We start from the raw sequence: 26,178 nt of genomic DNA on the forward strand, positions 1-26,178 counted from the left end.
GCAGTGGCGTCAAAGGCAGCTTCTTGGTGGCCCTTCTCAGGTGTGCCATCCTGGTACAATCTGAATCTGTAGTGTGTTGAGCTGTGAGTTCATAGTTAATGATATTTTCTCTTTTTTTGTATTTTCCAAGTTTTCACATGTATGTATATTGTGTTACACATATTCCCCAAGTAGTGGTGAGTCTGCTGACCCCCACATCACATGTGCCCTCCCTGCAACAGTAAAATAAATACACGGAATACAAATTGAATTGTATTTAGTATTACATTAAAAAATTAACAGAAATATAGGTAGCACTGGATGTCAGTTGCTGTAAAATTGTCCCATTTAACATGTATTCCATTTCTGTCCTGACTTCCGAGTGTGAATCCGAGGGTTCCTTTTGGGGAGGGGGTCCCTCATGAGGGAGAGAGTCTTCACCCAGGAAGACATCCACAGGGGACACAGCTGCTCTCTGTTCTGCCCTGTAGATCGGCCATGGACAGAAGGCAGTGAGTAAGTGGGCAGAACTCCGTGCCAATAAAGCTTTATTTAGAAGGAGTTCATGGGCTGATTGGCTGCAGTACCTGGCCTGGAGCAAGGGCCGTTACTGGCCCTGCCAGCTTGAGAGGGAGCGCATGGGCAGGAGTGTCCTCCCAGGCCTGGGCACAGCCAGCGGCCAGAGGACCCATGTCAGGGCTGGGGGGCAAGGCTGACATCTGTCTGTGTGAATAGCCTAAGTGAGTTCATTTCTAGTCTGTCCATTCCGGACTGTAGCTTGGGCACAGTTGGCTGTGACCTCTGCAGCTGACTGGCTGGTCACAGGGCTCTTGGGACCCTTGAGTGTTTGTTTCTTCCTTCTGGTTTTTCTGGTTTGTTTGGTTGGTTGGGTTTTTTGTTTTTCTTTGAGACAGGGTCTCTTTCATGGCTCTGGCTGTGCTGGAACTCACCATGTAGCCCAGGCTGGCCTAACACTTACTGAGATCCTCCTGCCTCTGCCTCCCGAGTGCTGGGATTACAGACATGTCACTACACCCCGCTTTGTTTCTTTTTTAATTAATTAATTTTTGTTTCATGTACGTTGGTGTTTTGCCTGTGTGCATGTTTGTGTAAAGGTGTCAGACCCCCTGGAAATAGTTACAGACAGTTGGGAGCCACCATGTGGGAGCTGGGAATTGAGCCTGGATCCTCTGGAAGAGCGGTCAGTGCTTTTAACTGCTGAGCCGTCTCTCCAGCTCCCTCTCCTTGTGTTTTAAGTTAGAGGACAGACAGTGGGCCACAGCGGCTATTCCCAGTGTGCTTTGTAAGAGAGGATGTGGTTGATGATGGGTGGGGAGGACCCTCTTCCCTTCCCTAACATTGAATTCTGATTCAGATCATCTTTGAAGTTCTACACGCACAAGGCCATTTTCACAACTCTAGATTATTTCCAAGAGGCCCAGTACCCACTTACAGTTTCTGTCTGTCTTTGAAGAAAATTCCCAGAACTCTTTGCACAGTTCAAGTCCTTCTTGGGAGTGAAGGAGCTATCCTTTGCACCACCCATGAGTGACCGGTCTGGAGATGGCATAAGCAGAGAAATTGACTATGCGTCCTGTAAACGAATTGGATCCAGCTACAGGGCACTTCCCAAGACCTACCAGCAGCCCAAGTGCAGCGGAAGGACCGCCATCTGCAAGGAGGTAGTGCCCTGGGGTCGCAGGTCAGCCCTCCACAGCAGACAGCCATGGGCCAGGGTTCCGACTGCCTGAAGACATCTCTGGTGTCACCAGAGCCCAGCTCAGTTTCATGCCCTGTTGGATGGCCATGCTAAGAGTTCCCACAAGTGTGGGGACTTGGTCAACTTTATCACAGCCCGAGTTCTGCCCTGTCCCCAAGTGTCTTAGGGTTTCTGTTGCTGTGATGAAATCCCAGGCCCAAAATGACTTGGGAGGAAGGGGTTTATTTCATAGTCCGTCACCCAAGGAAGTCAGGGCAAAAGCCTGGAGGGACTGAAGCAGAGGCCGTGGATGGAGGAGTGCTGCGTATGGGCTTGTTCCTCATGGCTTGCTCAACCTGCTTTCTTACACAGTCAGGGCCACCTGCTTGGGTGGCACTGCCCACAGGCCAGTCTGGGAAGTCATTTTCTTAATTGAAGTCCCCTCTTCCCTAATGAATCAAGCTTATGTCAAGTTGACATAAAACTAGCCAGGACATTGTGTGTGATCAGTGTGACCTGTGAACACCTTGTCAGGTTTGTGGAGTCCCACTGAAGTTTAGACAATTTATAGCCTGAGGATCTACTAAGTATTGCAAAGCAAATCTGGTCCACTGCTTGTCATTTAGCACACAGCCATGCCCTTTGGCTACTTTCTTGAGACAAAGGCCAAGTTGGGTATTCAAGACAGAGGACCCAGACCACAAAGATTAAAATCTTGGGGCTCAGGCCCATCATGGATAGGTGTTGGGTCCTGAGACACCGCTGTGTGTTCAGCACCACTTAGGAGCAGCTGGAGAGTTATTTCACTACTAAGTGGTGAGAAGTAACTGCTCACGTCATCTGTACCAGCATGCTTAGTGACACTCCTTTCCTCTGGTCCAGGTCCTGAATGACACATGGGTGTCCTTCCCGTCCTGGTCGGAAGACTCTACCTTTGTCAGCTCCAAGAAGACGCCATATGAGGAGCAGCTGCATCGCTGTGAGGACGAGAGGTTTGAGGTAGGTGAGGCTGCAAGTCTAACCCACCTGCACCTCTGCCTGCCTGTCCTCTGGCCACCCAGCCCAGTGCCTTCCTAGTGTAGCTCAGTCCTGCAGTCCTTCGCCCCTGCCAGCTCCTGAGCTCCCAGCACATCACCGTTCTATCAACTAAAGACAGTGTGCGGCTGGAGAGACGGCTCAGCAGTTAAGAGCACTGGCTGCTCCTCCAGAGGTCCTACGTTCAATTCCCTGCAGCCACATGGTGGCTCACAGCCTCTATAATAGTATCTAATGCCCTCTTCTGCTGGGCAGGGATACATGCAGAGCACTCACATATAAAATATCAATCAATCAATCAACTAAAGACAATAGGTTAGTTAGCTTAAAACTAAGTTAGCTTTATTTTTATTGATGCTGTGATTGAGCTCTCAGACTCCACGACCCTCCTGGGGACAGGCAAATAACCACTCTTTATCCCAAAGTCCACATGTCTTCTTTAATTGGCTTTTCTTTCTTTTTAAGATTTACTTACTGTTATTTTATGTGTGTCAGTGCTTGCCTGCATGTAGGTCTGTGCATCGTGTGTGTGGTGCCTACAGAGGCCAGAAGAGGGCATTGGACCCCCTGGAACTGGAGTTAAGGACAGTTGTAAGCCTCCATGTGGGTGCTGGGAACTGAACCCCAGTCCTCTGGAAGAGCAGCCACTGCTCTTAGCCACTGAGCCAGCTCTCCAGCCCTTGGTTTTCTTTTTGAAACCGTCTCTCTTTGTAGTGTAGGCTGGTGTACTACTTGTGAACCTCCCGTCTCAGCCTTCCAAGTGCTAGGATGACGGGGCATACTCCTCACCCTAGGCTCGTGTGCGTGTGCGTGTGCGTGCGTGCGTTTCCATCTTACGCTATGACGAGATTCCTATGAACAGGGCAGCTGCTGGGAAGTAGGATATGAAGGGCCATGCCTGAGGAAGCCTGCCTTGGGTATCCCACAGTCGGAGGGACACAGGAGGCCCACTGTGGCTGATATCCCCCTTCCTGGGCAGTGCCGCCCACTCATGAGGACAGCCTGTGCCTGAAGCACCTCTTTAAAGTCCTGTATTCTGTTTGAGACAAGGTTCTCTTGGAACACATGGTTTCCTTCTGCCTCCCATGTACTGGGGTCATGTTAATACTGCTATACCAACCTCTAAACTTCATGTGAATTTGGGAGGGACAGATAATCAGACTGCAGTGGCAAGTGTGTGTATGTGTACTGCGTGATTCTGTCACTGGGAGTCAGGGCCTTGAGCCCCACAGGCCCCCTGATGTCTTCACTCTTCTAATAATCAATAGCCATGTTGTTTGAATCTTAAATGGTCTTTTAATAAAAAAAACCCTTGGAGCCTTATATCAGGGTGAAAGGTCAGAGAAACAGAGCAGCCAGCCACTAGTTGATCCTCTACGAAATCCTCAGCCTAAAGAGAGCGAGTTCCTGTTTCCTCAGGCCTTATGTACCTTTCTCTGCCCTCTCATGTTACTTCCTGGGATTAAAGGCGTGTGTGCTTCCCAAGCAAAGGCATGAGATCTCAAGTGATAGGATTAAGGTTGTGTGCCACCACTGCCTGACCTCTATGTCTAATCTAGTGGCTGGGTCTGCCTCTGATCCTTAGGCAAGTTTATTAGGGTACACAATATATCACCACTCCCCCCCTCCCTTTTTGTCTAAAATAATAAAAGGTTATAACTAATATAAGAAAAACAGTAAGTATATATAATATATAGTCAAGAATTACATTAACAATGTCCAGTCCATTAACATTTGACAGATTCAGAGAAAATACTCCATTTTTAATCCTATTTTGGTGAGTCCAAAATGATGTACTTAATTCATTTTCTATCCTAACTTGTATTACCAACCAAAAACTATCTTTTTATACCTTTCAAAATTATACACTTTATACCTCTGTAGTAAGTTTCTCCTCTGAATTTGTTTACAAGGAAAAATATAACTGTCTAATCTTCACCTGCATCAGAGACCTGAGCAGGAAATAACATTACCTAAGTAAACAGGAAGTGCAAACAAGCGACTTCCAAAAACTGTGAGGAATGACAGAAACAGCTAGCTGCCTGGACAGTCACCCAGGGTTCCTCTGCAACACTGAGGCATCCCTCTTTGATCTGCAGGCCTAGCATATCTGACACTCATTTGTGAAGCAGGATTTTCTGAAGGGCTGTCCTACCTTGTCTTGGCAATGTTCGGCAGTCCTTTCTTTTGTGCCCTGCTTGTTCATTGAGGAACACAATATATCACTACATAGTAGCCACACTCAGCCTGCCCCTTCCCTCACCCCGTGAACTCCTCTGTCCCACCCTCTACTGCTTTGTCACTTTGTGTGGTGGCACATGCCCTTGATCCCGGCACATGGGAGACAAAGGCAAGCCCTGTCTCAAAAAGATGGAAAAGTAAACAGGATCCTGGGAAGAGGACTCAGCAGTAAGAGTGCTGACTACTCTTTCAGAGACTGTGGTTCAGGTTCTGAGACCCACTTTGGGCAGCTTACAGCCTCCTGTTATGCCAGCTCCAAGGAGTCCAACACCACCTCTGGCCTCCAGGGGTACTACACTCACTGGCACAGAATCAGAAGTACAAATGATGTCACAGGGTAGGTGGTATGTGCCACTCCTGTACTGTTGAACTCCACCCTCCCACAGAAGTGTGCTGTGGGAGGTACCCACCCTTACTGGCTCCATCTACAACTCCTGACCACCTTCACACACCTCCTCGAGGCCCCCAGTGCTGACCATGCCTGCCCCTCTCTGCAGTTAGATGTTGTCCTGGAGACCAACCTAGCCACCATCCGAGTGCTGGAGAGTGTGCAGAAGAAGTTGTCAAGGATGGCACCTGAGGACCAGGAGAAGCTCCGCCTGGATGACTGCCTGGGTGGCACATCGGAGGTGATCCAGCGCCGTGCCATCCACCGCATCTATGGTGACAAGGCCCCCGAGGTCATTGAGAGCCTCAAGAGGAACCCCGTCACCGCTGTGCCTGTCGTTCTGAAAAGGTGTCCCCACCTTCCACTTCCCTCCCTGACTTGGCATACAGGGGAGCTACTAGGGTTCCTTACCAATGGTGTCACCTGACCCAGTCTCCAGGGCTGAGGCAGGTGCTGGCCCCCAGCTGACCTCTCCCACTCTAGTCCTGAGCAAAGTCTTGACAGCCAGGCTCCTGGACACCTATTGTGGTCACATTTGTCTCTGGGTGTAGACGTGCAGACTCACTTTTGGGGTGGGTGGGTTCCGGGACCATCCAGACCCTTCTAGAATTTGAGTCAGTGCTTACATAAGCCCACACCTTGTGCACGCCTGTCCATCACCCCTAGGTGACTTAGAACCCCTGTGGCAGTACCTTGGCTTGGTTGAGTCCTGGGATGTGAAGGGCAGACTGACTATAAAACACAAACCTCCTCAGCCCGCTGTTTCCTGACAGGGTTGGTAGTAGCTAAGTGGGCAGCTGGGCGCCTGGAGGAGGTGGAGCCACTGCTGGAGAGACCCTCAGTAATTAAGAGCACTGCCTGCCCTTCCAGAGGACCCACATGGCAGCTCACAGCTGTCTGTAATCCAGGGGCACCAGGCATGCATGTGGTGCACATACATGCCGACAAAACACTCATGCATATAAAATTATAAATATTTTTTAAAGTAGCCTTGTTGGTTATGTGGGACCACTGCCCCCTTCCCCTCCCTCTCCCTCTCTGTGTTTTTGGTTTGGTTTGGTTTGTTTGTTTTTTTCGTTCATTTTGGTGATAGGGTTTTATGTGGCCCAGGCCTTGGACTTAACATGTGCCCCCGGCATCCTTTTGTTTAGTTTTGTTTTTCGAGACAGGGTTTCTCTGTGTAGCTTTGCGCCTTTCCTGGAGCTCACTCTGTAGCCCAGGCTGGCCTCAAACTCAGAGAGATCCGCCTGCCTCTGCCTCCCGAGTGCTGGGATTAAAGGCGTGCGCAGCCACCGCCCGGCTAAGCATCCTTTTAACTCCAGATCCTGAGTGCTGGTATGGCATCCTGGACCATGATGCTGGGCTCTTTTTTGTTTGGGTTTTTTTGAGACAGGGTTTCTCTCTATATAATTTTAGTGCAGGGTTGGACCTACACTTCAAGTTCCAGTGGATACCACTTTCCATGTTATGATAGCATCTCAGATTATCTTTAGGATTTTGAGTCGTTTGTAATAACTTCTTCCTCTTTGCATTATGGTCATGAAAATGTCGGAACCAATTGTAAGAACACTGTTCTAGTCCTGAGGGCATCAGCTAGTATCTTTTGAGGTGGGAGGCAGAGGGATGCTGAGGGTCAATGGGGTAGCTGGATGTGAGCTCCCACCTTCTCTGATCCTCAATGGGATTCTCCAGAAGAGCTGTGTGCCCTTAAGGACTATCTGGTCTCCATTTTCTAAACTAGACAGTTACTTTCAGAAGAAATGGGGTGTGTCTGCCAGGGGGTTGACATAGGTCCTTCTGCTGATGAGCTGATTGCAGGAATAGGCCTTACTGGTTAACCTTGCGTTATCTGTGATGAGGAAACCCGAAGCCAAAGACTTCACATTTTCTCTCCTGGCATCTGCCCAGGAGTGTTTAGTTCTTTGTTTTGTTTTTCTTCCGACATTTTCTGAAAAAGAACAAGTTTTAGACTCAGTTTGTCAAACTTTATAAAGAACATACTGCCAAATTGTGGCCAAAGTGTTTGTTAGTCTTTGGGGGAAGCTTTCTATCCTTTTGGCTCTGAGATATTTATAGTTTATTTATCAGTGACAGATGACAGAGTTCAATATAAATAGTGTTTTTTTATAGAAGATAATTATCAGAAGCAGTGCCTTCCATAATTATGACAGTTATACTGCCGTTTTCTTTTAATAAAGCAGCATCTGCTAATAAGACCCAACAGATACTGGAAGTTTTGCACTTATGGCCAGCACTTGCGGATTTAGGAGAAATTCACAAGCCAGCCAGTTATAAGACAAGAACTAGAAGAGAATTGGATGTAACGAGGGATTCCTAATCCAGTCAGACTTTTAACTGTCCAGAAAAAAAGATACTTCTGCTAGGTGCAGTGAGTTGTGGCCAAGTTAAAGATAAATGCCATTTAAAGACTGTAATAGTACTTACATATGCAAAGTTTTACAGCTCAGTTTATTCAATTATAAATTGAATAACAACCCTGCCTGTCCTGGACTCGCTCTATAGACCAGGCTGTCCTTGAACTCACAGAGATCCATTTACCTTTGCCCCCCAGTGCTGGGATCAAAGGCGTGCACCACTGTGAGCCTTTTTTATTGTGTTTGAGATGGGCTTTCTCACTATAGCCCAGGCCAGCCTAGAACCAGACATTCTCTGCCTCAGCCTCCCACATGTTGGCTTGCTCTCTGAGCTGCAGAGCACACGTGCACTTGTTGGGAGGAAGGTGGGCCCTTCCCCGGGGTCCTGGAGGGTGTGGGCGTCGGTGCTGAGCTCCGCTCCCCGCAGGCTGAAGGCCAAGGAGGAGGAGTGGCGGGAGGCCCAGCAGGGCTTCAACAAGGTCTGGCGCGAGCAGTACGAGAAGGCCTACCTCAAGTCCCTGGACCACCAGGCCGTGAACTTCAAGCAGAACGACACCAAGGCGCTGCGCTCCAAGAGCCTGCTCAACGAGATCGAGAGCGTCTACGACGAGGTGAGGCATGCTGAGCAGCCGCATTGCTGCAGAGCCCTTGCTTCACTGCAGGGAACGCTGTGAAAGGCGCCGCTGGCTGGACTTTGCCCTGGGATTTTCTTTCTGTGTACAGACTTTTTTGGTCTGTCTGAGAGTAGGTGTGAGTACAGGTGTCCTGGGAGGTTTGGTCTCTTCTTGGAGCTGGAGTCAACAGGTGGCCGTGAGCTCCCAGAAGCCCAGCTCGCATCCTCTGCAGGAACATCAGGTATTCTTAACCCCAGCCCCGTAGTGTGACCTTTGAGGGCAGATGTGGTGGCTTGGGGTAGAACACTTGCTTAATTTGAGGACTGGGTTCCAAATTGAGGTAACCACAGGGGGAGAAAGATTGTTGAGGTGTCCATATATTAGTAAATCACTCTCCATTGCTGAGACAAGCATGTGAGAGAGACCATTCAACAAGAGGAAGGTTGGTGTGGTTCATACTGTCTGCCTGGCTCCTCTGTTGCCTTAGACCTCTAACAAGGTAGAAGCATCATGGTAAAGAGAGGATCATAGGCAAGACACCCTCAGAGGTTCAGCCCCAGTCCCCCTCCCCAGTCATACCCCACCTGCCCTACTTCTCAATAATACCAGTTAGGAAGCCATCATTAGGTCAGTATCCAGGAGGCCTCATGGTCCATTCCCCTTGAGTGATTGGCTCTACCAACTAGGACCAGAGTATCCAAACTCTACACTGCCCTAACTTGCTTTCTTTAGCTGTGGTAAGCACCATAACCATAAGCAACTTGGGGAGGAGAGGGCTTATTTAGCCTTCAGGTCTGTCATGGGGCAGTCGGGACAGGAACTCTATGTAGGAGCTGACACAGGCATGGAGGAATGGTTTTTACTGGCTTGCTCAGCCTGCTTTCTGCAACCCAGGACCATCTGTCTAGGGGTAGTGCCACCTGCAGTGAGCTGGGTCCTCTCATCGAGGTTCCTCTTCCTAGATGACACTCACCTGTGTCAAGGTGACAGACACCACACACACACACACATAGACACACTCACAGACACACACACAGAGACACAGACAGACAGACAGACAGACACACACACACACACACAGACACTCACAGACACACAGACACTCACACATAGAGACACACACAGACACACAGACAGACAGACAGACACACACACACAAAATGGAGCACAAGCATTGTGACACGAACGGACTAGGGGACTTGGGAGGCCAGAGGAAGCCCAGGGTGTGTGAGCACTGTGGTGGGTGGGGCTCCAGCCATGGCTTCTTTGAGTTCCCAGTTGAGCTTCAGGCTGGGTCTTGCCTCAGTTGGTGCTTGAGGGACCTCCAGAGCTTCACCGTGCACTGACCGTGAGAGCGGAGGTGACACCCAGAGGACAGAGGCACCTGGGGTGGGGGAAGGACAAGTAGTGGTCACCTTTGGGTTTGCGCAGGTCATTATCCACATCAGCACTGAGATTCGCCTGGACCATGAGCAGCCAGCGTGCTCAGGCCTTGGGCTCAGCAGGCTGAGTTGCAGGCCCAGGACTAAGGTACCTAAAAGCCTGGGGCAGGTGCCCGTGCTCTGGTTGACTAAGGCAGGACAGGAAACAAGCTGTTTTCATGGAGGGGAGCAGCTGTGGAGTGGAGCTGAGTTTTTGAGTGACAGATGGTGAAGGCCCCTGGCACACTGTGAGCCTCACTACGGGGAGACCTTACCCCTTGGTCAGGGGTGCGGGAAGCCCAGAACAGTTCTGTCGTCTCCTTACAGTCCTCTGGTGCTAACGTTGGCAGTGAGAGGGTCTTGGTTTGCCCAGTGGAAAAATAGGCAGCTGGGGCCAGCGGAGCCGTGAACCTTTGAGAGGAGAGGAAGGGGGTGTGTGTGCCCCACTTGCTCATCCTTTCTGAGGAGGCTGTTAGGCTGGGGAGCGCGCTCCAGTGGTTGGCAGGTCATGCCCACTGATTGGCACTTTTACAGCACCAGGAGCAGCACTCGGAGGGGCGCAGCGCGCCGTCCAGCGAGCCGCACCTCATCTTCGTGTACGAGGATCGGCAGATCCTGGAGGACGCGGCCGCGCTCATCAGCTACTACGTGAAGCGGCAGCCGGCCATCCAGAAGGAGGACCAGGGCACCATCCGCCAGCTGCTCCACCGCTTTCTGCCCAGCCTGTTCTTCTCGCAGCAGCGCCCTGGCGCCTCCGACGACTCTGCGGACGAGCGCGACCGCGACGGGGAGCCGGAGCGCAGGCGGCCGGCCGACGAGAAGCCCCCGGCCGATGTGGCTCCGGAGCCGCCCAAGGCCCTGGACGACGTGTACAGCCTGTTCTTCGCCAACAACAACTGGTACTTCTTCCTGCGGCTGCACCAGACGCTGTGCGCTCGGCTGCTGAAGATCTACCGGCAGGCGCAGAAGCAGCTGCTGGAGCACCGGCGGGAGCAGGAGCGGGAGCAGCTGCTGTGCGAGGGTCGCCGTGAGAAGGCCGCCGACCCCGCCATGGAGCTGCGCCTCAAGCAGCCCAGTGAGCGAGCGCCAGGCCCGAGGCCCCGGCCTACCCTCTGCCCCCTTAGGCCTCCTGGTGGAGGGTGGTGGAGGACCCAGGGCCCTGGCCTCCCTCTCAAGTCCCTAGAGCCTGGGCTGCTGGGCCGGCGGGCGGGCGAGTGAAGCAGCCGGCCCTCCCCCAGGTGAGGTGGAGCTGGAGGAGTACTACCCGGCCTTCCTGGACATGGTGCGGAGTCTGCTGGAGGGGAGCATCGACCCCACGCAGTATGAGGACACCCTCCGGGAGATGTTCACCATCCATGCCTACATCGGCTTCACCATGGACAAGCTGGTGCAAAACATTGCTCGCCAGGTGAGGCTGGCTGGGCAGGGCAGGCTCTGGAAACTCCTTATCTGTCCCTGACCCCGTCACTGTGCTTGCCACCTCAGGAATTAGTTGGTCCTTTCAATTTCAACACCTGGTCACATAGCAGGTCTTCCCTTTTGTTTCAGGGAGATGATGTTCATTTCACATAACAGAATTCACTGTCTCGAAGTGCATAGTGCCTAACATTTAGCACTGTTAACCTAAGGCAAAGCTCTGCACCCCAGCTGTTCCAACATCCAATTGAGCCCCAACACAAAGCTGTGCCCTCTAGGGAAGAGTGTTGTTCCTGAGTTGAATCAGTACAGGAAGTGCTTTAGAAAGCTTTTTCCTTCCAGGGCTTAGTGACCTTTCTTTCTTATTTTTTGAGCTGAGAATCGAACCCAGGGCCTTGCGCTTGCTAGGCGAGTGTTCTACCACTGAGCTAAATCCCCAACCCAGTGACCTTTCTTATTGCGTATGTTTATTCATTTATGTGTGTGTGTTTGGACACACAAGCGCCATGGTGTGTGTGTCATAGGACAACTTGGCTCTCTCCTTCCACTGTGTGGATCTGGGGATTGAACTCGGCTCAGGCCATCAGACTTGGCTGCAAGTACCTTTACCCACTGAGCCATCTCACTGGCCCCAAGGACTTTTTGTTGTTCCTTTTTGGTGCTGGGGATGGAAACCAGAACCTTGTGTGTATCAGCAAGTACTCTCCACTCTGCCGAGTTCTGGCCTCGGACTTCTGAGGTAAAGCACACACAGTGCCCAAGTCTCCAGGCCATTCCGGTTTCCCACGCAAAACTTCCCCCCCCTGATTCTGCACAGAGGTTCCAGCCATCTTAGCAGTGACCTCTGTCCTTCAGAGTGACCTGCTCCAGGGGCCTGTCGGGCTTGACCTGGTATGAGGCGATGGTGCCTCCTAGTGGGGAGTGAGGCCACACACTGTTCTATCTCTGGTTGCTAGACTTTAAGGCTCATGTTGCATTTCCCCACAGTGGCCTGTGGTCTGACCTCCTGTGACCTCTGTGGAACTGTTTAGATGTTCTGTTCTGGGGAGCCAGAGAGCCTGTCTTGAAGCCATGTTGCCCTCCTGCCCTACCCGCCCCTGAGTCAGGGCCAGCAGCTGTCCTCCCCTGCTCCTCTTTAAGCACTTCTGCTTTTCCCGTGCGTTCCAGGAGGGAGTCTCTTCCTGTCCTTACCCACAGCAGTGGCCACTGCACCTGGGTTGTGGGAAATCATGGCTGACCTCTATCTCTAATCTAGAGGCTGGCTCTGCCTCTGATCCTCAGGCAAGTGTATCAGGGTACACAGGGTACACACCAATGGCTCCAGGTCCAGTAGGAGACCCCATCCCAAGGGAATGAGATGAGAGTGTTAGAGCAGGTCACCCACTGTCACCCCCTCTTCTCTGGCCTGCATGAGTGAATAGGTATGCACACGCACGCACACGCTCTCGCAGACACTAGAAACTTTTTTAAAGGTTTATTTACTTATTATGTATACAGCATGTATGACTGCAGGCCAGAAGAGCACCAGATCTCGTTACAGACAGTTGTGAGCCATCATGTGGTTGCTGGGAATTGAACTCAGGACCTCTGGAAGAGCAGCCAGTGCTCTTAACCACTGAGCCATCTCTCCAGCCCCCAGAAACTGTTTTAAAAAGAAGGAAATAAGGCACTTGAGTAAGCAGGAGGGGCCCATCCTCGCCTGTCAGGCCTGGCTGCTGGCCAGGTGCTCACCAGGGCTGCCGTGCTGGCGCTGTACCTACCTTGTCTACAGTGTTCCTGACTGTCCTGTGTCCTGTCTTGCTCTCCTCGTGGAGATGATGGGTGGGCAGGACCCGGGCCATCACCTCGTGGTGCCCAACCCTTCCTTGTCTTACATCCCTCTTCCTAAAAATGGGTAAGGGACTGTTTGTCTCCACGCACCTGGGAGGAAGTGTTAGGTGAGGGCAGTGCTTTCAAAGCGCACACTTGTCTCTGCTGGACACTTCTTACACCCGGATGGTTTGGACAGTTTGCTGGTCTGGTCTAGTCTGGTCTAGTCTGCTCTGGTCTGGCTTGGTCTAGTCTGGTCTGCCCCCTCTCCGCCCCCAATTGTGCCGTGTGATGCAGCCTCCTCCTCCCCACCCTCAGTCATGGGCTTGTCTCCTCGGGGTGGTGGCCGCTGGAGGTGGCAGCCTTGCTCTCTCCTGCCAGCTGCATCACCTGGTGAGCGACGATGTGTGTCTGAAGGTGGTGGAACTGTACCTGAACGAGCAGCAGCGCGGGGCCGCTGGGGGGAGCCTGTCTTCCCGCTGCGTCCGGGCTGCACGGGAGACCAGCTACCAGTGGAAGGCGGAGCGCTGCATGGCTGACGAGAACTGCTTCAAGGTGGGAGGCAGCGCGGCCCGGGCCCAGGCGCAGGCGCAGGGAGAGGGCTGGACACTGAGCAGGGCGCCCCGGCACCGTCACCACACCTGAGGGCCAGGGGGTGGTGGGGTGGGTGATGGTTACCCAGGCTATGGCCACCTCCCCAGGTGATGTTCCTGCAGCGCAGGGGACAGGTGATCATGACCATAGAGCTCCTGGACACCGAGGAGGCGCAGGCAGAGGACCCTGTGGAGGTGCAGGTGAGTCTGCTGTGTTGTCTGGACTCAGCTGGGGTGGAGGGGCATCCCTCCTACATGCCGGCCACACATCACAGCGCCACAATCCCGGTCATGGCCCCACTCTGCCCATAGTTAGAAAGACACCCATGGAAGCCCCAGAGCAGTCACTGAGGACCCTTCCTCTGTCCTGCTACTTTCCAGGGCCCTGTGTACCTGTCACTCAGTGTGCACACTTACTTCCTGTGGCCTCCACAAGTGACCCCAGGCCAAGACATTGCAAGAACAGAACCATGCCCTCTCCTCCTGGATGCCTGGGGTCCAAACTCCACCCTCAGAGGTGCTAGGAGCCCTCATGACCTCTACCACTTCCGAGGGCTCCAGCTGCTCTAGCCAAGGGGTGGTGCACACCTTTAGTCCCAGCACTCGGGAGGCAGAGGCAGGAAGGAGGATCTCTGAGTTCCAGGCCAGACTGGGCTACACAGAGAAAGCCTGTCTCGGAAACCAAACGACCTGCACTGTAGTTTAGTGGTAGATGTTTGCGTGGGATGGGCCAGGCCCTAGGTGCTGTCTGTCCTCAGTGCTGCAATAGAAAATAAAAGTGAGGACTGCCGCCCTCTGCAGCCTCACCTCCATTGCTTGTGCAAATGAGGCCACACACAGGTCCCAAGACTCTGGAGTACACGGATGCACACATCAGGCTTCCCACTGCCCTTCCTCTGAGTCAGACAGTCTGTAGACAAGAGGTACAGGAAATGTGATGGCCTTGATGGCCATACCTTCCTGTTCTAGGCTGAACTGGCTAAACACAGGGAGGCAAGCATGAGGGAGCACAGGCTAGACCTGAAGGCACATGCCCACACCTCCTTGAATACCAGGATACCCCTGCTGCCTGCTGCAGTCAAAAGCCTCCTTCCCCACAGCCTCTGTTCCCCCAACCAGTACAACACACACAGGGACGGACACACACACACACACACGGACACACGGACACACACACACACACACACACACACACACGCACACACACACACAGTTTGTCTGGAGATTGGCCTGGTTAGCTTCCTGTTGCAATGATAAACACTAGACCAAAAGCAGCTTGGGGAGGAGAGGGGATGTTTTGGTTTACATTTCCACACCTAGCCAAGCAGGCAGGAGCTTACTGGCTTTCAGCTTAGGCCTACCTGCCAAGTGGTGGCTTTGCCCACAGTGGGCTGGGCCCTCTACCAATTGGGAATCAAAATACCCCCACAGATATGTTCACACGCTCATCTAATGGAAGCAATTCTTCAGTTGAGGGTCCCTCTTCCTTGGAGACTCTAGGCAGGGGCCACGCCCCCAGCCCTCACTGGGGTTCTAGGCGGGGCTCCACCCTGACCACGCCCCCAGCCCTCACTGGGGTTCTAGGCGGGGCTCCACCCTGACCACGCCCCCAGCCCTTCACTAGGATTCTAGGCGGGGCTCCACCCTGACCACGCCCCCAGCCCTTCACTGGGGTTCTAGGCGGGGCTCCACCCTGACCACGCCCCCAGCCCCTCACTGGGATTCTAGGCGGGGCTCCACCCTGACCACGCCCCCAGCCCCTCACTGGGGTTCTAGGCGGGGCTCCACCCTGACCACGCTCCCAGCCCCCTCACTGGGATTCTAGGCGGGGCTCCACCCTGACCACGCCCCCAGCCCTCACTGGGGATTCTAGGCGGGGCTCCACCCTGACCACGCCCCCAGCCTTTTTATGCGGATTCTCCGCCCTTTGCTGTCTGTACTAAGGTAAGGGCACCGCATGACTGCCTGGACTTACCGTGGAGACATGCCGTGCGGGTCCCAGACCCACTATCACCAGCGGTACCCTAGCTGGAGGCATCAGTCCGGGGTTTTGTGTGCACTGCACACCAGCCCCACCGCCATGGCAGGTCTCCTTGTTTTGGGGTTGGGGTACAAACTCACGAGCTTCTGATTTGGGGGTCCAAGATAAGGGTCTGGCCACCTTATCCCAGGGGATCATAGGGTGTGTTTGTTCCATGCCCAGCACCTGGCTCGTTATGTGGAGCAGTATGTGGGGACCGAGGGTGCATCTAACTCGCCCACCGAAGGTTTCCTGCTGAAGCCCGTGTTCCTGCAAAGGTGAGTACAGGGCCCCGCGTGTGCCACCTGCCAGTGCCTGGTGTGCAGTGAGAAGTGGCATGGGGAGGGGATGCGAGAAATGTAGGGCTAATCTTGGGCCGGTAGGAGGCCGTTCCACCCCCGAAGCAGAAGCGGCAACCGTCAGCCTTGCTGGACGAGGCTTCTGGAAATGCAGAGTAGGGGAATGAGGTTCATGCATGCTGGGCGGTCAGCACCGCCTGGTCCTCCAGAGCCTGCAAGTCCCCTCCCCGAGGCCCTGTCCCCGCAGGAACCTGAAGAAATTCCGGCGCTGGCAGTGTGAGCAGGTGCGTGCCCTGCGCGGTGAGGCCAAGAGCTCGTGGAAGCGGCTCATGGGCGTGGAGAGCGCTTGCGATGTGGACTGTCGCTTCCGCCTGGGCACGCACAAGATGGTGTTCATCGTCAACTCCGAGGACTACATGTACCGCCGCGGGACGCTGTGCCGGGCCAAGCAGGTGCGGCATCCACTCCTACCCACCCCAGGAGCTCACACACCCCAGGAGCTCACACACACCCCAGGAGCTCACACACCCCAGGAGCTCACACACCCCAGGAGCTCACACACACACCCCAGGAGCTCACACACCCCAGGAGCTCACACACACCCCAGGAGCTCACACACACCCCAGGAGCTCACACACCCCAGGAGCTCACACACACCCCAGGAGCTCACACACCCCAGGAGCTCACACACCCCAGGAGCTCACACACACCCCAGGAGCTCACACACACCCCAGGAGCTCACACACACCCCAGGAGCTCACACACACACCCCAGGAGCTCACACACACACCCCAGGAGCTCACACACACACCCCAGGAGCTCACACACACACCCCAGGAGCTCACACACACACCCCAGGAGCTCACACACCCCAGGAGCCCACACACCCCCTCAGCCCCCCCCCACACACACCCTCAGCCCCGCCGCACCCGCCGCAGGAGCTCACACACACACCCCAGGAGCTCACACACACACCCCAGGAGCTCACACACCCCAGGAGCTCACACACCCCAGGAGCTCACACCACCCCAGGAGCTCACACACACCCCAGGAGCTCACACACACCCCAGGAGCTCACACACACACCCCAGGAGCTCACACACACCCCAGGAGCTCACACACACACCCCAGGAGCTCACACACACACCCCAGGAGCTCACACACCCCAGGAGCTCACACACACACCCCAGGAGCTCACACACCCCAGGAGCCCACACACCCCAGGAGCTCACACACCCCAGGAGCTCACACACCCCAGGAGCTCACACACACACCCCAGGAGCTCACACACCCCAGGAGCCCACACACCCCCTCAGCCCCCCACACACACACCCTCAGCCCCGCCGCACCCGCCGCAGGAGCTCACACACGCTCTTCCTCAGTTGCAGCCCCTGGTGCTGCTGCGCCACCACCGGCACTTTGAGGAGTGGCACAGCCGCTGGCTGGAGGACAATGTGACTGTGGCTGCTGCCGGGCTGGTGCAGGACTGGCTGATGGGGGAGGAGGAGGAGGACATGGTGCCCTGCAAGACACTCTGCGAGACGGCTCACGTGCACGGCCTGCCGGTGACGCGCTACCGCGTGCAGTATAGCCGTCGCCCTGCCTCACCCTGAGCTGGAAGGCCCGGCCCGGGATCCCACCCCACCCCACGCCGTGCCCCCCAGGGCTTTGTCACTTTGAGCCCAAGGTCATACCTTACACAAGCAGGAGCTGTAGCTGGTGCAGTGCAGAGCGGCCGGGAGCGGCAGGGCGGTCCTCTCGGGCAGCCCTCCCTGCCGCAGAGCTCTAAATGCTTCTGCAAGTATTGATTCCTTCCTGCGCTCTAGTGCTTGTGACTTCCGCAGCAGCAGCAGCTCCCCTGGCTTCCCACGGGTGAGACCTCCCTGTGGGCCCGCAAACCACCCGCTGTCCCGCAGCTGCCCTCCGCAGGCCCCATCGCTGTGCCAAACCCGCGTTCCAGAGAGCTCTTGTTCCACGTTTCCTGAGCCGGTTTTTGACCCCGGGCCTGGGCAATGGGGAGCAGGTGTGCCTACCCAGGCCCAAGCGCGTGCCTCACAAGGGATCCGTGGGCACCCGGAGCACATCCTACTTTCCTGAGAAGGGCGTTGCTCGTGGGGACCCCGAGCCGCCCAGGACCCTCGGGCCTCCATTCCCCAGCAAGGAGGCCCGGCACCTTCGCATGCTTCTGGGGAGCCACTCCTTAACGTTTCCGAGGAATTTCTGTTCCAGCCTTGACCTCCCTTTGCAGCTGTTTTGAATGTAGTTTTCTTTTTCTATTTATTTGCACATTAAAGTTAAATATTGATGCCAAGCCTCAGGGTTCGCCCGTTATTTCCCACAAGAGTTCTGGCCAGGTCCTGCCCCATGGCTGTCTTGGGTGGTAACAGCACCCACTCCAGAGTCACCCCCATTGGAGCAGAGACTGCCCGGAATGCCAGCAGCTGCCTGGGACTGCTGTCTAGAGTATCCTTTCCCAATTATCTTTTCACATCCCCTAGAGGCATTTCCTCCCCACACCCATACACACCACTTTGGGAGTGTGGATAGCACATGGCTAAAGGCACTGACAACCTGATCCCCAGGCCCCACGTGATGGATGGAGAGAAGCAGGCCACAAGCTCAAAATGACTAAACTGGAACAAATTTCCGGCTTGCGGTGGTGGAGTTCACATGCCATTAATCCCAGCAGAGGCAGAAGCAGGCAGATGTCTTGAGTTGAAGGCCAGCCATGGCTGCAGAGTGAGACCCTGTCTCAGAAAAACAAAACAACAGTAAAAAATGTATATTGATGGGCTGGAGAGATCTCTCAGTGGTCAAGAGCACTGGCTGGGCGGTGGTGGCACACTCCTGTAATTCCAGCACTCAGGAGGCAGAGGCAGGCAGATCTCTGTGAGTTCGAGGCCAGCCTGGGCTACACAGAGAAACCCTGTCTCAGAAAAAAAAAAAAAAGCACTGGCTGCTCTTGCGGAGGACCCAGGTTCAGTTCCCAGCACCTACATGGAGGCTCACACCTATTTAACTCCAGTTTCAGGGGATTCAACTCCTTCTGATCTCATGGGCACCAGGCAATCCTGTGGCCCACATACATGCTGTGTGGTGTGTGTGTGTTAATACTGGGCCAGAAAGACAGCTCAGCAGGTAAAGGTGTTTGCCGCCACGGCTGAAGTTCAACATCCAGCACCCACATGGTGGAATAGAACCAACAGACTCCTCAAATACCCAGGCACAGTGGGTCAACACAGCCAGCACAAAACAATTAGCACTAACTTAGAAGTTCGAGGCCATCCTGGACTAAGCTATAAGAAGGAATAAATGTCCAATCATCGTGATTATTTATCTTTGCAATTCTCCCAACTGCAGACACTCCCCCAATCCTCATCAGCTGGTACCCACCGTCCTGCTTCTGTCTTTATCAGTGACCTTGGTGACTCCAGGACTGTGAAATGCCAGACTCCGCCTGTCTGTGGCAGGCTTAGTTCACTCAACAGGAGGGCCTCAGTGCTCACTTCTGTGGTGGATGTTTCCGAATGCCCTTCCTTATTTAGGGCTGGAACCTGGGACCATCCTGTACCGACTTGGCACAGTGGTCCTCACAGGAGCTCTGCTCCTTCCCTTGCATGCCACAGTGCTGTTCTTGTGGAGGGACTGTTGATGAGCACCCCCACCCTAGCCAAAAGCATCCTGGTCCAGACATCTTCCTGTGTGTGTGACTCTGGCCTCGGCTCCAGACACATCATCCTTGAGTGTAGATGGGTCACATAATTACCAAACCTCCTTGTCCTGCTTGTCCCTGAGAAGCATGGGTCCCTTGCACACCTCCTCCTGGGCATTCCCGGCCTCAGTTTTCCATCCCTGTGCAGGGGCTAACCCTAAGGGACTGCTCATTCACATCCTGCTAGATTAGGGCTTGTGAGGCAGGAAATGGCCATATTGGCCTCTTTCCCTTCCATCCCCAATTGGTTCCATGTTCCCAGGCTTTGGCTGCTCCGTGCGGGGTTCTGCTGTTCCCCATCATGCCCTCTGAGGCCAGCCACCACCCCAGGACAGGATGGTGGAGGGGTCCTTGCAGGCAGACTTTTTATTTTTTTACATTGCTGGGCAAGAACTTAGGATGCTCAGCAATCGGTGTTACACTGAACTCTGTGCCCCCAGGCTTGTGTGTACTTGCCTCTGTGAACCTCGGTTTCTCCTATTTCTCTGTTCTTCTTCCCACTCCTTTTCAGAAAGTTTTGTGTGTGCACATGTGGAGGCCAGAGAGCTAAGTCACGGCTTTGTCTAGCACACTCTTCACCTTATTTTTGAGACAGGATGCCGCTCTGAAGCCAGAGCTCACTGATGGGCTATGTACCCTGACTAATGAACCTCCAGGACCCTCCTGACTCCACGTGTCAGCTGGGGTTTACAAGTGTGCTCTACCATGCTCGGCTGTTATGCACAGGTGCTGGGGATTTAAACTCAGTTCCTTATGCTTGCATAGTGGCATCTCCATAGCAACCTTCTCCCCACCAATTTTTGTGGACTGTTTCTCACCACATAGCCCAGGCTGCCCTAGAAATTGCAATGTTCTTGCCTCAGCCTTCAAGTTCTGGAGTGACAGGCAGGCCCACCTCCTCATCCGAACACTGGGTCCCCACTGAGTATTGCCTATGAAAACTCGCCAGTGTCTAGGACACCAAGGCAGCTCAAGGGCCCTCTGCAGAGGCCTGGTCACCTCCCTCACAAGTCAGGCCTGGAACTTTGAAGACAGGTAACCAGTGCCTCCAAGGTCCCCAGATCCTGCCTTGCAGCAGGCATTCAGTGTCAGGTCTAAGAAGAGCACAGACCCCCTCAGCTATCTCCACCTGACCTCAGAATAACACGGAGGCCTTATTTCTGCACCTCACTTTACTCCAGGCTATGCAAAGAGCTGGGATAATGGCAGGGTACCCCCACAAGAGAACTTGAAGTGCTCTCTGGGAAGCAACAATTGCTGGTGTGGCCTGTAGTTTTTTGTTACATTTGTACAATCACTATTTATTTGAAACAGGGTCTCACTATGTAGCCCTGGCTGTCCTGGAATTCACTACATAGACCAGGCTATCCTTGAACTCACAGAGATCCACCTGCCTCTGCTTCCTAGAGTGCTGGGATTAAAAGTTTGTACCCCCACGGTAGCCGTGTGTGTGTGTGTGTGTGTGTGTGTGTGGTGTGTGTGTGTGTGTACAGATGCCAAGGTGCCACACACAAGGCCATAGGACAACTTGTGGGGGTTCATTCTCTCCTTTCACCATGTTGGTCCTGCAGATGAACTCAGAATGCCAGGCTCAGTGACACAGACCTTCCCCTGCAGTGTCATCTTGCTGGCCCTTGTTGGCCTGCTCTTACAGAGCCAGGACACCCTGGGATGGGCCATTGTCCTGCCAGTCACAGATAGGAAGTAGGGGCGTTGCTTCAGGAAGGGCTAAGAGCCCCACATGGTGGTGACTTCGAGGAGGGCTGGACTGTCATCCAAACAGGAGTTGTGTGACTAGCCGGCAGGAAGTGGCTACTTGGTCCACAGATGTTTCCTGGGCCTGGTGGGGTGGAGAGTGTTGTGGAGATGGAGTGGTGGGGGGGGGGGTGGGGCTGAAGCCCAGGACCTTCTTCTCTATCCTTGGTCCTGTTCCTTGCGAAACATCTTGGAGAGACAGAGCCCTGGGCAGGATACCCAGATCCCCTAAGCACACACAGGGTCTCCTATGGGCTCCAGGATGAACAAGCATACCCTAGTGGGTCTGTGGGGGTGGGAGCTCCGCTGCAGGGTTATCTCCCTGAAGGTACAGTCTGCTCTCTCCTGGGGCTCCGGAAACTGGGGGCGGGATTGACAAGGCGGGAAGCCCCAGGCTACAGCCAAGAAGTGGAGTCTGACCCTGGCAGCATGTCCTGGCTGCTGCTGTGTCCACTGGTGCTGGGGCTCGGCCTGGCAGAGGGCACCCAGACCCCCAGCATCTATGATGACGGAGAGAGTACCGGGGGACGCCATGGTGAGTGACTCTGTCCCTTGAAGGGACAGAACAGGAACGGAACCGCAGCTAGGCAGGCATATAGCATTAGGTCCCTAAGTCCTAAGCCTTTGGGGCTGGGCTGTATCCCTCCACTCACTAGCCCATGGTGCCTGAGTGGGGACACTGAGGCACCCACAGTGCCTGAGACTCCTAAGGTCACCCTCCCTGCATCTTGTGTCCCTACAGGCAGGGCTAGGCATGGGTTGACTGACATCCACTCTCCCCCACAGAAGGCACCGTGAGTCCCACGGACCCAGCTCAGCTTCACCCACGAGGCTTCCCGGGCAAGTTCTGTGCCAACGACAGTGACACGCTGGAGCTCCCCGCCAGCTCTCAAGCACTGCTGCTGGGGTGGGTCCCCACGAGGCTGGTGCCTGCCCTCTATGGGCTGGTGGTGGCCGTTGGGCTGCCAGCCAATGGACTGGCACTGTGGGTGCTGGCCACACGGGTGCCCCGCCTGCCATCCACCGTCCTGCTCATGAACCTTGCGGTTGCGGACCTGCTGCTGGCCCTGGTGCTGCCACCACGCCTGGCCTACCACCTGCGTGGCCAGCGCTGGCCCTTTGGGGAGGCTGCCTGCCGGATGGCCACAGCCGCTCTCTATGGCCACATGTATGGCTCAGTGTTGCTGCTAGCCGCGGTCAGCCTGGACCGGTACCTGGCCCTGGTGCATCCTCTGCGAGCTCGTGCGCTGCGTGGTCGGCGCCTGACCACTGGGCTCTGCTTGGCGGCCTGGCTCTCTGCAGCCACCCTAGCCCTGCCTCTCACTCTGCAGCGGCAGACCTTCCGGCTGGCTGGCTCCGATCGCATGCTGTGTCACGATGCACTGCCCCTGGCGCAGCAGACCTCCCACTGGCGACCGGCCTTCACCTGCCTGGCTGTCCTGGGTTGCTTTCTGCCGCTGCTGGCCATGGGCCTGTGCTATGGGGCCACCCTGCGTGCGCTGGCGGCCAGCGGCCCGCGTTATAGCCATGCACTCCGACTGACAGCCCTGGTCCTGGCCTCGGCTGTGGCCTCTTTCACACCCAGCAACGTGATGATGGTGCTGCACTATTCGAACCCCAGCCCTGAGGCCTGGGGCGATCTCTATGGAGCTTACGTGCCCAGCCTAGCGCTCAGCACCCTCAACAGCTGCGTGGACCCTTTCATCTACTACTACGTGTCCCATGAGTTCAGGGACAAGGTACGGGCCATGTTGTGTCGCCAGCCAGAGACCAGCAGCTCCTCTCAGGCCTCCAGAGAGGCTGGAAGCCGAGGGACGGCCATTTGCTCCTCTACACTTCTGTGACAGGTGGTCGAGGCGGGAAGGGGGGCATCCGGGGTTGACCAGATCTCCCCTTTAACCACATCCCTCCTGAACCTTCGGGACATGACCTTATTTGGAAATACAGTTGGTGTGGCCCTCATTAGTGGAGCTGAGGTCCGTGGAAGAGGGCGGAGGCCAGCGCCCTTCAAGAGGAGGAGCAATGACCCTAGCACTACACACCAGCCCCCTGCACCAGGGAAGGGTGGAGGGTTATCTTTGACTACATAGTGAATTCAGAGCTAGCCTGGGCTATGTGAAACCCTGTCCTTAAAAAAAAAAAATACAGTAACAGAGCACAAGAATATAACTGTGGAGGCAGAGAAGAGTTATGAGGCCACAAGGTAAGGACGCTGAGGGTGGCTAGGGTCACTAGAAACCGTAAGTGAGACAATTTCTCCCTCAAAGCCTCAGAGGAACCCACCTCTGGACACCCTGATCTTGTCAAGGAGATGCTTAGGACTGTGAGACAATAAACTCAACCCTTTGTGGTTTGTATGTGTGTCTGTATGGTGTAGATGTGTGCGCGTGCACGAGCCTGTGGTTTGTATGTGTGTCTATATGATGTAGATGTGTGTGCGTGCACGAGCCTGTGGTTTGTATGTGTGTCTGTATGGTGTAGATGTGTGTGCGTGCACGAGCCTGTGGATATACAAGGAGGCCAGAGGATGACAGATGCCTTACTCAATTCCTTCTCTACCTTTAAATGTTTGTTTTTTAATTATTTTATGGCCTCATGGTGGTGGCACACACCTTTAGTCCCAGCACTTAGGAGGCAGAGGCAGGCAGAACTTGGCGTTCAAAACCAGTAGGTCTAAAAAGTGAGTTCCAGGTTAGCTGGGGCTACACAGAGAAACCCTGTCTCGAAAAACCAAAAAGAAAAAACAAGTATTTTACGCATGTGGGTGTTCTGGTTGCATGTCTGTGACTACACGTGTGCCTGGTGCCCCCTTGAACTGGAGTCACAGAGAGCTGTGAATGGAACCCCGGCCCTCAACAAGAGCAGCAGATGCTCTAAACTGCTGGGCCACCTCGGCAGCCTCCGCCTCAACCTGGGAGGCTGGGTCTCTCGGTGGGTCTGACTCACGGCCTATGGATAGGTCTACATGTGGCCTTAAGTTGGGGTGCAGTGAGCAGGTTCTGCTGACCAGCTTGTTCTTGGAGCAGCACAGGAGTGCAGGCACTGTGACAGCTGAGTACAGCCTGCTGTCTCACTCTAAGACACCACTACAGGTGCTCTAGCTGGAGGCTGTGGCCCTGCTCTGGAAAGACAGGGGTGGGAGGGGAGACAGTCACTGGGGAGGACAGCTAACTAGATGTGCCAACTTTCAAATCTTCAGATTGAGAGCACCCTGAAGTTTAGAATGTGTGCCTTAAGGAACTATCAGGCCCACAGGGTCCCTACCACAGGCTGAAACTTGAAGATGGTAGGAAAGGAGACTGGCACAGATCTGCCCCCAAAATGGGCAACACTGCAACACCAGGAAGCCCACCCCAAACTGCCCCATGAACTCCCCTCCCCCTGCACCTCCCAGCCTTGTGTCCCGACTGCTGTATCTCTGGACCCTGACTGTCCCCTGCTTTGACCCCGGCCTCTGATCTCCAGGGCAAACCTTTTCTGGAGTCAGAAGGGATGTGTCCTGGTTGTGGGAGGTTGGGCAGCAACAATGGCTTCTATATGGCCACCTACCTGCACATGGACCCTGAGCACAGACCTGGGCTGAAAGGGCTGTGCACTCATCACGTGGAAGTGCAGGTCTCAGGGAACCACGGGTGACAGCTGACCAGGTGGAGAGTGCGGGAGGTGCAGAGCCAGGTAGGTAGAGAGCCTGCAGTTGGTATGGACAGAGAGCTGGACACACACACTCACAGGCACACACACACTACTGGGGTCTGCTGTCCAATGCGAAGCACTTTTTTCTCTCCATTCACACCAGAAGCCCCCAGCCTGCTGGCACCAGCTGGAGGAGTCCTTGTTGGAGAGCAGAGGGCCTTTCCTGGTGCATACTCCACGGCCACCTTGTATTTCTGCTGATGCTGGTCATTGGTCCTCACCTGGGACTGTCCCAGTTTAGTTACTATTGCTGTGAGAAGCAACACCTAAGGAGGAAAGGGTGTTTGCTCACAGTCCATCATCAGAGGAAGTCAAGGTAGGAACCTGAAGCAGGTTATTCACCATTCAATGTGGGTGCTGGCAACCAAACTCCAGTCCTGTGCTAGAGCAGCAAGCCCTCTTAACCATGGAGCCATCTCTCCAGCTTTGTGTTTTTAATGTTTTTACCATATGTAGCCCAGGATGGACTTGAATGTCCTCTTGTCTCAGCCTTCACATGAGATTTACAAGAATGCACACCACACCTAGCCCACTGTGCCAGGTGCAGCAGCTGCCCACAATGTCTAGAGTCTGGATGCTATCCCTAGGCCAGGCCTCCAACAACTGCCATCCTTCAGCTGCACTCTGGGGAAGGAACATCAAGCTCTACTCTGTGCAGACTGTGGTAGTTGCTGCAGTTCTAGAAGCCAGCCCTGGAGAGGCCGGGCCCAGAGTTGACCTGCCCTGTGGGAACAGCTTGGTCAACTGTGCATTGACTGACCTTCACAGACACCTCTCTTCTAAAACCCACCCTCTGCCTCTCTGGGATTGAAGGTGTGCACCATCACACCTGGCCCAGTATGCTGTATTTTTTTTTTGGATTATAAGACAGACTGCACGTTTGATTCAAATACAATTTTTTTCCCCCAGTCCTTGGGATTATCTTTTGTTTTTTTTGAGACAGGGTTTCTCTGTGTAGCTTTGGAGCCTGTCCTGGATCTCTCTGTAGCCCAGGCTGGCCTAGAACTCAGAGATCTGCCTGCCTCTGCCTCCCGAGTAGTGGGATTAAAGGCGTGTGCCGCCACCGCAGCTCACAATTCATCTTAAATCAGTCACAAGTGGGGGAAACACCAAAGTTGTTAAGAAACAC

At 54.4% G+C, this 26,178-nt stretch overlaps 2 protein-coding genes across 2 annotated transcripts in view; both read left to right on the plus strand.

The window, feature by feature from the left end:
* Positions 1 to 18,200, plus strand: part of Sin3b (SIN3 transcription regulator family member B) — a 37,687-nt gene extending 19,487 nt beyond the window's left edge. Inside the window, exons 9-19 of the mRNA XM_036209264.1 lie at positions 1,454 to 1,661; positions 2,561 to 2,677; positions 5,452 to 5,690; positions 8,145 to 8,328; positions 10,287 to 10,827; positions 10,991 to 11,160; positions 13,359 to 13,532; positions 13,679 to 13,771; positions 15,774 to 15,868; positions 16,137 to 16,341; positions 17,272 to 18,200. Coding sequence (XP_036065157.1) covers positions 1,454 to 1,661; positions 2,561 to 2,677; positions 5,452 to 5,690; positions 8,145 to 8,328; positions 10,287 to 10,827; positions 10,991 to 11,160; positions 13,359 to 13,532; positions 13,679 to 13,771; positions 15,774 to 15,868; positions 16,137 to 16,341; positions 17,272 to 17,502 — 2,257 coding nt within the window. The 3' untranslated portion in view covers positions 17,503 to 18,200. The remainder of the gene's footprint in view (positions 1 to 1,453; positions 1,662 to 2,560; positions 2,678 to 5,451; positions 5,691 to 8,144; positions 8,329 to 10,286; positions 10,828 to 10,990; positions 11,161 to 13,358; positions 13,533 to 13,678; positions 13,772 to 15,773; positions 15,869 to 16,136; positions 16,342 to 17,271) is intronic.
* Positions 18,201 to 21,535: 3,335 nt separating this feature from the next.
* F2rl3 (F2R like thrombin or trypsin receptor 3) lies at positions 21,536 to 23,336 on the plus strand. The gene is made up of 2 exons (XM_036209318.1): positions 21,536 to 21,891; positions 22,143 to 23,336. Exons 1-2 carry the CDS (start codon positions 21,786 to 21,788, stop codon positions 23,198 to 23,200), a joined length of 1,164 nt encoding a protein of 387 aa, XP_036065211.1. The 5' UTR covers positions 21,536 to 21,785; the 3' UTR covers positions 23,201 to 23,336.
* The last annotated feature ends 2,842 nt before the right edge of the window (positions 23,337 to 26,178 follow it).

This window comes from Onychomys torridus, chromosome 17, assembly GCF_903995425.1.
Source record: "Onychomys torridus chromosome 17, mOncTor1.1, whole genome shotgun sequence".
Taxonomy (NCBI): domain Eukaryota; kingdom Metazoa; phylum Chordata; class Mammalia; order Rodentia; family Cricetidae; genus Onychomys; species Onychomys torridus.